The 15874-nt window shown below is 36.5% G+C and overlaps 1 protein-coding gene across 2 annotated transcripts in view; it reads left to right on the top strand.

Moving 5' to 3' along the window:
- Nucleotides 1-15874, top strand: part of VPS13B (vacuolar protein sorting 13 homolog B) — a 520025-nt gene that overhangs the window by 417935 nt on the left and 86216 nt on the right. For both annotated transcript variants that reach the window (XM_072410846.1, XM_072410847.1), the window contains exons 39-40: nucleotides 404-588; nucleotides 14390-14586. In XM_072410846.1, coding sequence (XP_072266947.1) covers nucleotides 404-588; nucleotides 14390-14586 — 382 coding nt within the window. The remainder of the gene's footprint in view (nucleotides 1-403; nucleotides 589-14389; nucleotides 14587-15874) is intronic.

The raw sequence follows: 15874 nt of genomic DNA, 5'->3' as shown, positions 1-15874 counted from the left end.
TTTTCCATTTATTAAATTTCTAACTTATAATACATGTTTAAATTGTGTATGTAATGATTTTGCATATCTGGGACAATGTACAGTATACTAGAAACACACACACATATATATATATATATCACTTGGTCTTCTGCACCTATCTCTATCCTGGAAAATGGTGGGTTAATCGTTTAAAATTTTTAAAAAATAATTCTATATTGTCAGTGTAAAATTTTAGTCTTTATTCATATTCTGTGTTTTATTCATTCAGTTTTTATATATATATATATATATATATATATATATATATATATATATATATATATATATATATATATATTTTTTTTTTTTTTCCATTCTAGTATTAGTATAGCTGTTCAATTCTTTTTTTTCAGTACAATTTTTCCTTCATTTTACTATCTAGATGCACACAAGATTCCCAATGCTCATGAAGTGGTGTTCTACAATGAGACAGAGGATAGTCCAGGGATGATGGTGTGGAAATACCCTGAACCCCGAGTTCTAACATTGGTCAGAATAACACCTGTGCCTTTTAACACCACTGAGGACCCTGACATCAGCACTGCTGACTTGGGAGATGTTCTGCAGGTTAGTCTATGTAGTGTTTGGTAAATTTTTACTTATTATTAATATTACTATTAATAATAAACAGGATTTATATAGCACCAACATATTGCTCAGCCCTGTACAATAAATAGGGATTGCAAATGACAGATACAGACAGTGACAAAGGAGGAGGAGAGGCCCCTGCCGTAAAGAGCTTAAAATCTAAGAGGTGGGAAAGCAGCATACAGTAGGAGGGGGGATATGGAATGGTGGGTAAGTAGTGACGGTTTAGGAGACGGGAAGACAAGTTTGAAGGGCCTTTTTTAAGGAGCAGAAAGTAGGAGTAAGCGAAATAGGATGAAGAAGACCATATCAGACAGTCGAGGCAGCTCTAGAAAAGTCCTAGAGCCGTGTGCGTGATAAGGTTATGAGTGAGAAAGTCATTAAAAGGTCATTGGAGGAGTGAAATAAGCCGCTAGGGGTGTATTTTCCTACCAAGTCAGAAAGGTAAGTGGGACAAGAACTGTGAGAACTTTAAATAGATGCAGCAGAAGAGGAGCGGTGAGAAGGATGGATAATTCTGGCTGCAGCACTCATAATAGATTGCAGAGGAGGGAGTCGGGTTAGTAGAATACCAGAGAAGAGGATATTACAGTAGTCCAGACAAGAGATGATAAGAGTGTTTACAGGAATTTTGGTGGTCTCTACGATTTTTTATTTTTGTTATGCAAGAAAAGCAAAAAGCCCCTCCACCCTATATAGCTTGTTTTTTTAAACCTTAATTTAGATTATACTTAAGCGACATTCACGTTTCATATTCAGTAGCTTGTGAAGAAGAGTGTATGAACCTGTAGAACCATGCAAACACAGGGAGAAACTGAAAACTCCATGCAGATAGTGTCCTGGCCGACATTCAAACCTGGGACCCAGCACTGCAAAGGCCAGAATGCTAACCTCACAACAGTTATCAGTAAAACTTTTGAAAAGCAGGCCAAGGGAAGTCTGCTATTGGCAATATTCTCAGATATAATCAAGTTGGTCATCCAGCACAACACTAACTAATGTAAGGTGTCAAAATTAGCAACAGTTTAAATATCTGAACTTGCCATTTTAATAGGAATTTGTTATGGGAATTGGATAAAGCTATTAGTGTTTTAAATAGGACCACAGACTATTTATGAACCGATTATTCCCTAATCTGGTTTTATATAAACCAAAAACAGAATTTCTTAAAAAATGTTAATGTACTTAAAACTACAGGTGATGCAAATACCAGGTAAATGTTTTCTTTGTTTAAAATTGGAAAAAATCCTTCCTGTGGTCTGGACTTTCAGCACATAGTTGAATGTATTAGTCCCAATCTGATGCAGTGCCTAATGACTTGTACTTTGTAATTTATGATGTAGCACAGCACACAGTGATACTCTGGAACAACTGATCAATATTTGTTTGTTTGCACAGCTGTGCACATTCTTTTGAATGTAGAAAAATGTCCTGTTGGAAGTCAGTTTTGTAAAGCTGTGCTAGGGATCTTGTTAGTGTACAATTGTTTTTTGGGGGAAGAAATTGGAATTTGAAGGATTTTTCCATACTCCCGGGCCCTTATTTGCATGCTGCTTGTTAAAGAATGAATTATCGGATGTACTGAGCCAGACTTTGAACAACTTAAGGAAATAAAAAGATTGCATTATCCATTGTAAAGTGATATTGAAAATCTATTTGATATAGCAGACATATCCTTTAAATAGGACTATATACAATATTATATATCGCTCCATTGACTGTCAGTCTTCCTCCAAAGTCCGCAGAGAAATAAACACTTCTGAGAATAGCAAAACCCTGGGTTCCCAGCAGATCTCTTTGGTTCCTACTGCTGCCCTTTATGTCACTGTATCCTGTAATGTGTTGAGACCTTGATAAGGTAAAAAAAAAAAAAAAAGGGTGCAAGGAGGTTGACACTCCCAGAAGTGTCAGTTCAGTGAACTTCAGAGTTTAGATTGTTACCTAATGCACAGGCAACAGGATACGTAAGTATTTGCCCTAATATATATATATATGGCCAATATACAAAGTAATATAATATTGAATTGTATGTTAACAATTACCTTTATTAATTTTTTAATAGTGGTATTATCTTCTGTGATGCTGCAGAATAGACAGCACGTAGTACAGAAAAAAACGGCAAAGGAGATGACAAAAAGCCATCATCTTTCCTACTTGGGGGTGTGATAAACAAGTATATGCATAATAATTGCACACATAAAGAGAGGGATACAGTGAATTAAATGTCTTATATATCATAAATATATATTTAATTAACATTTGTGTGCGTCTGTTGTCCACTCAATTCTGGTTATCCTGCTGCAACTATGATTCAAAAAAATAATGCTTGGCCTAGGTTAAGCAGAAACCACCTTGTGACAGTCTAGATTAAAACATTCTAACTTACCATTGTAGTCATTTCCTCCCAAAATTGTTTTAGACTATGTTAAGGACATTAAAATATGACTATGGTAGGCACATAATTCTGAGACCATTAGGACCCTCTGGTCCTGATTTATTTAGGCTTATTTAGGCTGGAGAGGATACACTTTCATCAGTGAAGCTGGGTGATCCAGAACACCTGGAATGGATTTCCTAAAATCATTTGCTATAGCAAAAGTTTTGAATTCTGGACCAAATCCATTCCATGTTTGCTGGATCACCCAGCTTCACTGATGAACGTGTATACTCTCAAGCCTTGGAGAGCTTTAGTAAATTAGGCCCAATGCGTCTGGAGAAGATAAACTATCATGGGAGAACCTGGGTGATCCAACAAATCTGGAATAGATCTAGTCTAGGATTGAAAACATCACCCAGGTTTTTTCATGATGGTCTGTCTTCTCCAGTCTTGGGGAACTTTAATAAATCAGGCTCAGTGTACCAAACTCCTGCATCAATGGGCCATATTTATTAAAGCTTTCCAAGGCTGGAGAGGATACACTTTCCTCAGTAAAGCTGGACAATCCAGAAAACCTAAAATGGATCTGGTCCAACATTGAAAACATTTGCTAATAAATAGCAAATGATTTTTAAGAAATCCATTCAATGTTTGCTGGATCACCCAGCTTAACTAATGAAAGTGTATCCTCTCCAGCCTTGGAGAGCTTTAATAAGTCAGGCCCAATGTGTCATCTCTATATAATTATTTAGTAATGGTAATAATAATAACAATAATTAAAAATAGTTGCATGTTCAAAAGAGGGTGTTTCACATGTCTGAGACTTTCTGGTACTTGTGTGAACTGTAGGTACCAAGATGGTATATAGAGTTCATTTTATATATTTTTTTATTTTTCTTTCCCTACTTGGAACATTTGCAACACATTGAAGTCTTAGAGGGCTTCATTTCAATTTGGTTTTAGATGTAGAGTTAAGAAGTCTATTGCTTGTAGGGGACAGGTGTCCACATTATTATTCACCCTTCCAGCAGAGGTGGACTTGCCAGGGTCGTCAGCATCATGGAAATGCATTCGCCTCTGTGTGACAGATGGACGCTCCAGGCTGAGACTTTTGGCAGAGTGATTTGTACTTATGTATTGTAAATACACGGCAGATGTGGGTTTCCAGAGCATTGCCCACACAGCACACAGAAGAGTACGGTTTACATAGGCGGGTTGAAAGGAAGGTTATACCTGTTTATTAATGATTGTTCAGTAAATGGAGCTCCTTTAGTCTAGAAAACACATTCAGTTTACTAAACCTTAAAAAATGCTCGTTCTAAGCAGAAAGAAATAAGTCTGCTTTTCACAGCCTATTTAAAAGATAGATGCTGGGAGAAACAAACCTTTTGTTTTTGCAATTTATTTAACAAAAAAAAGTGTTTTTTGTCTCAAAAATTTGTGTGAGAACAGCAGTACTACCTTTGTTAACATCTCATATAGTTTATAAGAGTTACTAATTTGTTTTTTACCTGTGCTTTAATTGCAAAGGAACTAACTACAGCTAACTAAAGTTTTTGGGACTTTCTCAGTAAAAGAGAAATATTCCATTATGTTATATTGGGAAGGAGAAATGCTTTGGTAATATGAAGTCCCCAGCCAGAGGTTTATTATCAGGTTTATTTTTTAATAATATGTGGAAAATATCTAGTTCTAGGAAGGCCTTTATAAGCTTGTTTGCACAGGTTATTAATGTTCTAATACAAGGCGGCACTTAAGACATAAAGATGGACCACCAGTCTTCTTTTCGGGGAGAGACTGTGTAAGGTCACATGTTAGTGAATTCAGATTAGTTGGAATGAAGTGGTAGAAAGTTTATGCAATGTTGCTTACTGTATTTTTGTATTTTCAACTTCCCAATAATCTGCTCATTTTTGTTTCACTGCAGCAAGATTTTACAGGTCACCTTGCATGTGGGGTTAGAGGATCTGCCCTCTGATGCCTATGTTTAAATAGTGTTGGGTCCGATTGGCGGCAGTGATGGAGCAGCTGCACTGAATGCAGTACATATCTGATTTATGTTATACGAGAAACTGCAAGGAGTTTACAGTTCCTTCTCTAATAAACACTGCAAAAGGTTTCCATACCTCCAGAATACTGTCAAAATGGAATAGGGTAACTAAACATAATGCTGAGTTAAAAATGTAAACCTTTAGTGAGTATGCTGTGTTGCTTGCATACAACTAATGGCTTAATTTATCATTTTGACTGCAGCAGTGTTTTGTATTTTATGGATTAGTTGTTTCCACTAAGTGCTTAGCTAAGTTCTAGTTTTATTAAAGCCCTGGATATCTTTTAGCATGCTATTAAGAGAGTTAGTAGTAGATATACCAATAAAATAGAAGAAATAATAATAGTATTTACTCTAGTTAATATATAATAGTAGCAGGAGTAATATTATTTGACCCTGCAGTCTGAAAAATAATATTTTGCACATCCCTTACTAAATGTAGAAATTGCATGGTATTCCATTGCTGGTGACTTTTAACTAAAATTCACATTCTTCTTTTTTTAAATAAGATTTTCAGATAAAGAAAAGAAGAAACCTTATGTCCATTTTTTATCGCACACCTGCATATTACTCTGCTTACCGCTGGACTGATAAACTGATAAAGCCGGGTCACCAGTTCTATTATTATTATTATTTTAGAAATGAGGGAAGGAAAGTAGAAGAACATGAGACTGTAATAAAGAAAAATAGTTACATATTTCATTGAAAAGGTTAAAACCTATTTCTCAGGGCTCTTAAATTACCGTGTAGAAATACCAAGGGAAAATAAAACCTGGGCTGGGATTCGTGTTTGTACTTAGAAGGCTTTCCGGACAGGAAGGCAATCTTGACGCAGCACAGCCACAATACCAGTGGGCCAGTACAGGTGAAGAATCCACAGCTGTACCCTACATTTCACTGTACAGCAGCTACACACTGGAATGTTTTCCTGAGCAGAATGGTGTTCGCTTAGCTCCGGTTCCCAGGAGTAGATCACATTAAAATGTTATAAAATCATGATTTCCTGCACTTGAATTCTTGCGGTTTCTCAACTGGTTCCAATATTACAAAGGAGGAGATTTTGTGGCTTCTATTTGTTCGAGATAAATGTTTTTCTCTCCCCTTTTTATGTTTTTTAGGGCAAATATGACATATATGTGACATTACTATGTTTTTTTTATTATACCTTAGATGCTGGTTAGGATAAGAAATATGTGTTTATCTTATGTTCTACAGAAGACAAGTAGCAAATGGAAGTTGTGCGGGATATGTTAGTTGTGGTTATGATGTGTGTACTTTGGACAGGGACGGATGGCTATCAGCACAGGGAATTCTGCTCGGTACATAGGTAGCGTATGTTGTAACGAGGCAAGACATGGGTGACCAGCGCAGAGCTGTCACCACTTCTCATGGCTGCAAAATAATTTATAAATATATTATATGTGGCTTACAGTGCCAGGAAAGTAACAATGTATTTTGAGAGACTGTACACAAAAGCATCATAAGGAAAGGTATTTATGAATTGTTTTAGATATCAGGGCCTTTTCTGTTACTAGTATATTAGTCATTCAAAAGGTTACAGATGATGAATTACAAAAGAGAGTTGAAAGAAGTTTGTGGGTAGCATATATAAATACTATGGGCTACTAAGGGTTAATGTTCTTACTATAGAAGGATTACAATATGATCACAGAAGCTGTAGCTAGAAGACGCTCTAGTTTTGATTGTATTGCTTAGAAAGAACTGAGTAACAGAAACTGGAAACAGGAATTAAATTGCATACAACCTGTTCATTCTGTACTGTTTGAATTTATATACCAGACTACTTCAGTTTGGAAATAAAGCACGGCTTCTACATTGTGAAGTTAGTTTTGTTTGGGTTGACTTCAAATTACGCTCAGCGCACATCACCCATGCTCTATTGAAAAGCTAAGCCTTTCAGAATTACTGTAAAGAAAAAATTATTTGAAGAGGTGAAGAAGGAAAAGCAAATTCACCACGATCCACTGCAACAGCTTGCAAGCGCATTCACTAGGTGATTCACAACTGTTCCTATTCCGCTGAATAGGACAAGTAGTAGCACACAAAGTTTTCTCTGTTTGGTTAGCTGTCTTTCCTTTTATCACACATATCTAGTATAGGAACCAATGGAGACTCCCTGTCTGCAGCCTGCCTATACATAAACAGATCTCTCAGTGAGACTGAAAAGCAGTGAGAGATCCCCAACTCCAAGTGCTCATGACATTTTTCTTCTTTGGGTTCACAATTATACTGGGGAACGCATTTTTTGTTGAGTTAAATCTTACACTTGTTTTTTTTACTAATTTGTAGAGGGTAAATCCAAAAATGACCCCAGTTTTTTGTTATCACATCCAGTTTTTACATTATAGGGTACCCGCAAATTTTGTCAAAAAACATAAAAATTTTACATAGAATGAAAAAATAATGAAATAACTTGAATGTACTGTTTATTTGAATTTCTTTTGTTCATACAAAGGATTTATTGGTACTCTATGGCATTTTTTTTACAGTAAAACATTTGAAAAATACGGTTATAGCTTTTCCTGGAGTGTTCAGTGTTAGGACAATCCCACCGGATGCTCCAACACTAGTCGGCCATCATCAGTCATGTACATCCCATCTACCCTGATACCGTCCTTTCATGACCTTCAAATCTTGGTGCAATCGTTCACCTTGCTCATCACTGACTGCACCAAGGTTTTCCGGGAAGTTAGAAAGATGGCTATGCAGAAAATGCACCTTGATCCTCATACTGCAACAAAGCATTTTGTAGCTCTCCAAGAGTTTCTGGACTGTTTATGTGTAATTTTTTGCTTGTGTGTTTCCAAGTCCTTGACAATGGCTTTGAATGATAACTAAGCATTCTTTTCGACTTCTGACATTGTCCTGATGAAATGTTCATCTTTGATGAGCTGCCGAATCTGTGGACCATCAAACACACTGGCCTTTATTTTTTCAAATGGCATGCTAGGAAACGCCAAAATGAGGTACTGGAAACAGTCTCCTTCAGTTGGCAAAGCTTTAACGAACTGTTTTATCAAACCCAGTTTCATGTACAGAGGCGGGAATATAATATTCCTTCCATCAACAAGTGGCTCATGTAGAATGTTTGGATCACCTGTTTTTAGGGCAGATCTTGGAGGCCAATTACATTCCACCCAATGCATCTCACAAGCTTTGCTGTGCCACATGCACAGATAACAGGGATACTTGGTGTATCCACGCTGCTGACCAAGGAGGAAGCATACCATTTTAAGGTCAACACAGATGACCCAATTGTGTTGGTGATATTGCAACAACTCAATGACTCTCTTAATGTCTGCATATACTTCACAAAGAGAAACTGGAGGACCGACCCAAATATATTGCCATTGTGAAGGAGGACACCCTTTAAGCTCCGCTTTGAGCTATCGATGAATAGTCGCCATTCAGTTGAGTTATAGATTGGAAATCCCAAGTCCTCCATTAAACCAGGTATGTTATGGAAATACACAAAGCCACTGTCAGTTTTAAAGTACTGCAGAAATGCTGTACTTTAGACTGGTTCGAAAATACAATACCTTTGTTCCTTTTTCAAGTAAGTTTTTCTCACGCAGTCTTGTTGCTAGTTCTGAAGCCTCGATAGTCCCAAATGACGTGCAAAATCAATCAACTCATCCTGATCAAATCCCTTATGAACAGAGTCCTCTTCAATTTCAAACTCTTCATCATTGTTGTCACCTAGTTTATCACCATAATCATGTTTTTCAAGAGAGGGTAGTGTAACGCAAACCAGTACTGGGATTTTATCTGAATGAGCCACTGGGCGTATAGCCAATGGTAGACTAGGATTCTCTGTGTTACATTTATTTTTCTTGTCATATCCTGAAGTTTTCACTATACAAAAGTAACAGTTACTGATGATCTCCTTGCTCTCGCCAAACCATAGATATACCAAATGGCATCTTATCACATGTTCCCTTTGTCCACATCCGTAAACCCTAGACACACTGTTTGCACACCTTATGAGGGGCCAAAGACTTATCTTGATCACCAAGTTTAACTTTGAAATATGCCAAATAGGCTTGCTCTACAAATGTGCTGATGTTCGCCCTTTGACTGGGAGTGGTGAAACTGCCACAGATATAACAAAAAGAATCAGGGTTGTTTAGAAACTTACAGCGAGAAACAGCATAGCAAGACATGATCTGAAAGAAAGCAAATACATGTGTAAGTAGAAAAATAAATTTTGCTTATTCACTACGTGGAGCAGCGCACAACCTCTAACCACACTGTCTTGTGTGTAAATGAATGTGATGAATGTGATGTGTGTAAATGAATGTGATAGAAGAAAACTAACTGCACTTACAGCATACTTGTTTTAGTGTACATAAGCTTAAAAATTGAAAATCTTAAAAATTGAAGTCAACAAAAAAAATGTTCAAAATCGTTCCCCAGTGACATCCTAATATGTCCACTAATCTTATCATGTGACAAAAAGTGCTTTCATCACTTTCAAAAATGCTTGCTATCATTTGGCAGCTTACCACTAGGACTTATGGTTTTCAGAAATGCCTGATTCAGCAGGATCTTATGAAAATACTGGGTCATACACCTCCAAGCTTTTTTCAGGTTTTTATATTTAGTAAACCTTTCTTTTTTGGTTATTCAAAAACCAGTGTTGATATGATATTGCAGCCCTGAAAAAAGCATATTTTCAATTTTGTGTAGTTGTTTTGAGTACACTGCTTCCTAAAAAACTTCCAAAGTAAAATTCTCTCTCCTTTCTGTTTATGCTAAATTCTGCTTTGGCAGCCATGAAATGCTGAAAGGTGAATTAAATATGACAAAGGTCAAAGAGTGTGATTTTGCAAGTACGCCTCTACTCTACTAGATTCATGTCTTCAAAACCAAGTCCTGTCATCACCTCTTCCCTCCAATGAGATTCTAAGTATAGATATGAGCTACTTGAACTACTACAAGCAAGAAACACGTGGTTTGTGTATGTCTTTATTGCATAGAACAGTTAAGTTGAGGGAATAAACTAATCACTTAAGACAAATTCAAATACATTTGCATGCACTGTTCTGTTAAGTGAAAGTAGGCAGGATTTTTTTTCTTATCTATGTATTTATACTTTTATGTGTTGCTGTTAGTATTTCCAGCCTGTATAGATCAGCATAGTATATTACGAGAAAACTATAGCACAGATAGATCCTGCTCTCCATTTTATTAAGTTTTATTCAAAGACATCCTGGTAGATGCAACAAAGTAATACATAAAAAAAATGAAAAACAGCCACAGAACATAAAAGGAAACACAGCCCTGGTCAGTGGCCATTAGACTCGGGCACTATTTAGATGTCTAAAATGGAGACTGCTTTCAGCATTTTGTATTCCTGTGCTGTTTTTACCAAGATAAGCCCATTATAAAATCTTAAATTATAAACCGGAGATCCTGTTTCCTCATTTATGCTAAAAAAATAAAATAAAAAAAAAATAAGGCCTGTTTAAGTAATTTGTGAATTTGGAACTTCATCAAAAGCATAATAGACTGATCATACAGATTTCATCGCCACTAATTTGGAATAACTTTTTTCATGAAGTTTAAGATATCATCTTTGCATTTTGAGGTGGAAGTCCAAGGAAGGTTCCAACTCCTGAAAGGCTTTGATTGGCAGAGTTAAGTGTTGCACTGAAGACTAAGAGATGTGCTTGGCAGGTGCTCCTTACAAAAAAAATCCAAGTAACCTGCAAGGATTATTAAATAAAGCTCCCCACACAAGCTAGGTTCGGAGATCGTTTTATATAGCCGATTACTGACTCCAGAAAGAATTTTTTTTTTTTTCTTTTTTTTTCACCACAGAGATCTGTTTGTCATTTACTTCTATTTATTTAGCTTAGTGCGTACAATAGTTATTGGAATAGGTTTTGACATGCGACTTTTGTCAGCTTTGAATTACCCTCAGCAGATCCGATAAAGATCAGTGTTATATGAAAAATGCTTGTGCTGAGTTACAGCTGTGTTTGCCAAGATTCCCTCTCGTCTCAAGACATGTGGACGTTTTGTTTTCCTTTAGCTGAATACATGGAAGAATTGTGTTCGAAGGGATCTGGCCACAGAACAGAAAGAAGAGAAGAAACACTCGCTCAACGTGTAAGCAGTTTATCCCTCCTTCAGGAAGCCAGGCTCATAATCCCAGCGTGAACTGGTGTCCTGCACCTAATACAAGATGATATTGTGTTCTGCCTCCACTTCTCTTAGGTGGCCTTGTTGAGGGAGATAAAGTGCTCACACTTCCTGTCTTCTCCGTACATTTAGTTGTACAGTAGTTGTTCCTGGAACAAGAACGATGTTCTCTCCAAGGCAAGCCCACCCTGCGAGAGCCACAATCTAAAGATGATTTACGTTTTTGATAGGAAGGTTATTAATAAAAGCAATAACAGAACCAATGACCTCCTCCAGGAATATGCTGCTGAGTTCTCCTAAACAATCCAGCTGTGTGTGCCTTTCCATATTTACTCTGATCAGAGTCCTCCTTGATCTTTAAACAGGTGGCGGAATCTTGGAACATTCAGACACAGTGATTATCAGTTGGTTCATTGTTACTTGTGTTATGACAAACTACAGTCTGCAGCCTTGCTACTTTTCTCTCTGACCTTTGTGGTAAAAAGATCTTCCTAAAACAGTTACAGTTGTACATTTTTTTTATTGCTAGCAATGTGACCCACTGAACGTGGGTTTACAAAGACAAATACAGTCAATTGTAGAAACATGATAAATGTATTTTTAGAAGTTACACCCATAATTAGTCCTGGTGCTTCCAAAAATATTGACTCACATAACGCTCTTTGTTTTGTCATTTTTTGTTTAAGTGTAATTGTCACTGAGGGCTGTACTAGGAATATCTTTAAAAGGTGACTGTTTTGCATTATGTTTAATTCCTTTCAATCTTTGCCCTCGCTTGAAAACAGTACCTGGGTCTTTTACTATTTACAGTTCAGCTTTTTTTTAGCACGTGCAATAAAGCAATACATGCTGCCGTGTCTAGAATTTTAAACTCGCTATTAGAATACACATGTTGTAACACACCAACACATCATTTTTGACATTCTGGTCTATTAACAGCCAATTCAATTAAATTGACTTAACTTGAAATTGCTTTAACTCAATGAATAGTAATGGCCGCTAACGCAACACACTAGGGCATCAAGCTGTAAATGGGGCCTCACCTTGGTTGTAAAAAAAATAGATGTTCTGTTGCTACAATATAAAAGGCACAGCACCGCCTATTTCAAAAGGTCTTCCACGACAAAAGAAAACCAAGAATATATAAATATATAATGGAACAACCTAAAATGTTCACTAATATACAACATAGAAATAGAAATAGCTGCTTGGTAATGCCTATTGTTACTCTGTGTTCTCAGGAAAATGAAATCATGCAGCTATCCTACTTAGATGACTACATTGATAAAGCTCTAATCCAAATCATTTTAACCCCTTTTTTTAACAATACCATTGTATTTCAGAACTCCATCCACTTCTACAATTACACGCCTCCCCATTTGGATTCTAAGAATCCACATCGTCCTTGCAAAATTAGGACATTTGGGAGACATGATTCGTCAATAATGTAAGCTGGCAGTGTTGCATAGAATGATAAACTCATAAGCAATGGATTCCAGGACTAGCTGGGTTCATTCAAAAGTCATATGAATAATTACAAACTCCAGCTACAGTCATTTTTTTAAACAATATGCTTCAAGAGCTACTGCATTTTTATATAATAGACCACACATTGGATGAGAAATCCATATGTCATAATATGCGTTCTATCTAAAATCGGTATGTGTGGTGTATCTGTTTTTTTTTTTGTTTGTTTTTTAATGTACAAGAAGTTTAGGCCATCTGATTTCTGTCATTCTGAAATTGCTGACAAATCAGTCAGCTGACTCCCAGCCAGCATTAAGGACAGCAGATAGATAGTTCTGGATTTCATCTCCTGTGTTGAGTAAGTCATCACTCTTCACATAGCACACACAACATGTAATCCTCAGGACTCATCTGTGTCATTTAATGACGAAGGTATAGCTTCAGGCTATGTATCTGCATCTTCTTTCTGCATGGGAATGAAATAATACTTAGAATTAAAAGGCCCAATTTGTCATTTTAGGCAATATTTGAATAGGCAAGATGATGTAAAGCAATCTTAGATGTAGGCAAGATTAAAATGAGCAGCTGGTGAAATAATAAAATAACAAGTATTAACATTTTACCTTCTTGCACTGTTGTTGGCAGCTTCAATTCAGACTATATCTATCCTTTACCTAAAAGCCTCCACTGTATCATGCTGATAGAGTACAATGAGCCCTCATCAAACCATATGGAGATGAAAAGTTTTTTTATATTTTTAGTTTAAAATTTAGGCATAAACTTTACTGGTTTACATTTTGGAAAACCTGGAATGGATTTGGTACAGGTTTTAAAAAATTTGCCAGCGAATAATAGCAAATGACTTTCAAGAGATCCATTCCAGGTTTGCTGGATCACCCAGCTTCACTGATGAAAGGCTACCCTCTTCAGCCTTGGAGAGCTTTAATAAATTAGGCCCAAAGGGTTTTTGAACCGACACCACAGGCCTGGTTTGGAGGTACAGTAATTGTTTCGATGGTTCATTTGGGTTCATTTCGATGGGTTCTCACCCAAATCATATGCAGTAATGTGCATTACGACATGAATTGAAATGTGTTTGCATGTGATTTTTACTTTTTTTTAATTGAAAAAGATTACAAATATAAATGTATTGTTTTTATATAGTCTTTAAAAAAAGATTTTGCCCTTTCTTTTCGGTGTCACTGTGGGAAATGTGGGCAGACAGTAATACAATCCTAAAAGAGAGACAAGCAAGCAAGTTTCAAGCCTTCCCACACTCTAGCATTCTTAATTGTTTGAATCTTTGGAATATGCGAGGACCTGTCATCCACTAATATTTAGAGAGAGGTGTCTTAGTGATTGGTATCTGTTGGTTAGATGGGGCTTTATATTTAGAGCCAAGTTCTTGTGTTCAAACACAATGGGATATTTCATACAGCTTGTTGTACTTCTTGATGAGCTAATTTATGTTTTAAGCCCTTTTGATTTTAGGTTCCTTCTTTGTTAAATATATTCCGTTATGAGTCATCTTGCCTTCCTGACTCACTTGTAAATAATGATTTCTATGTAAGGTTCTTTTTCATAATAACTTATTTAGAATACCCTGAGGTCTTTTAAGGCAAGTTATGCATGTTTTAAGGCAATGTTTGCATATTTTCTTGCATGTTAAAACGAAAATATCTGAAGCATGATTAAACATTTTTTTTTTTTATATATAGATCCCGTGTAGCCTTGAGTACTGGGATGAGCTCCAGCGGTCATATGTTGCCTTCCGTGAGTTCAGTCTCTCCGAGAGCAAACCGTGTGAGCTTCAGCTACCCAGCATCACCACGGTCAGCGACCAGAAGGAATTGATAGCTTCAGACCTTTGGCGAATTGTATTGAATGGTAATGTCAGCGCTATGGATGATCAAAGGTAAATAGAACTCTGGGCTTGCCAGTAAAAGTTCTTGCATTACTTGAGAAATAAAATGGCAGAGGAAATAGTAAATACTGGTTTATTCATAAACCCATTTAATCAATTAAAAAGGAATTTAGAGTACTTTTAATGGTATTTAGTAAAATTATTAGTATGTGTTATTGTTTGAAATACTCTTCTCTGTGTATAATTAAGTATATACATGAAGCCACAATATTTTCTCATTGCATTCTTAGGTTCTGCTTTCATGCAGAGCAAAGCAACAGGCTGACTTTATTGGCAACCTATCAGCAACTTATATTTCCTTTCTCTTCCTAGCTGCTCTGTTCAGCTACCACAAGCAAAGAAAATCCATCCTATAATTGTGTATAGGGAGCATGTGCCTCACTACGGTTCCTCACACATGATAGCACCATTGCTTGTTAACTGGTTGTTTAAACACCCAGAACTGTCGCATGGTTGTTGAAAAAGAGTCTTCAGCCCAGTGTAAGCTTCAAAGGGAACTCTTTTTAAACTTAATAGAGAGTAACTATTTTTTTTGCCCCCTAGTGTATGAACAGAGCATCAGCAAAGTAGTTTCTGGTGGGACCACCATTTAAAGTGTACTTTAAGTGTTTCTTTGCCTAGGACTAGCAAAATCACAGTTTTAATAAATAGAGATCATTGCCACACGGAAAATATAACTAAACATACGTTGTACTTTCCCTTCAAAGTCAATCCATCAATTTCCTAAATGCATCCAATGTCCCATCTAGTGTCCCATTGGAAAATATATATATTTTTTAATTTCCTTCTCTATTACTGTTCTGGTGACAATCAAAATATAGTTTTGTTTTTTTTTGATCGGCAGTTACTAATAGAGAGGGATAATCAGACAATGATGAAATCCTTAAGTAGTAAATAAAAAGGTGTGGAGTGCTGGATTTCCCAAAGCACTAAATATTCTCATTTGGATCCTAAAAAGGAGAAAGAATTCTCGTTAGGATGAGAGTAAGGGACTGAAGATTACTTTTTTGATAGAGTAGTGTTGGGGAAGACTTTTCTGCTTTCAATGCCATCTAGCCAGGTCCTCTTTTTGTCAGGGCAGTTAATAAATTTTTATGCCTTTCACATGTTTAAATAACAAAAGGATATGGCTGGCAAAGACCCCACCTTCAAAAAAGATGTCAGTTTTCATGATCCTGTCTTAATTGGTTCCCTTTAATAGGTTCCATCTTGGTTGTCATTAGGGAAAAAAAAGGAAGCCTCACTAGTCTATATATGAGGGACACCTTTGCAAAAGAAA

This window comes from Pyxicephalus adspersus, chromosome 5 (genome assembly GCF_032062135.1).
Source record: "Pyxicephalus adspersus chromosome 5, UCB_Pads_2.0, whole genome shotgun sequence".
Lineage (NCBI taxonomy): Eukaryota > Metazoa > Chordata > Amphibia > Anura > Pyxicephalidae > Pyxicephalus > Pyxicephalus adspersus.
This window is presented reverse-complemented; position numbering and strand designations above follow the sequence as displayed.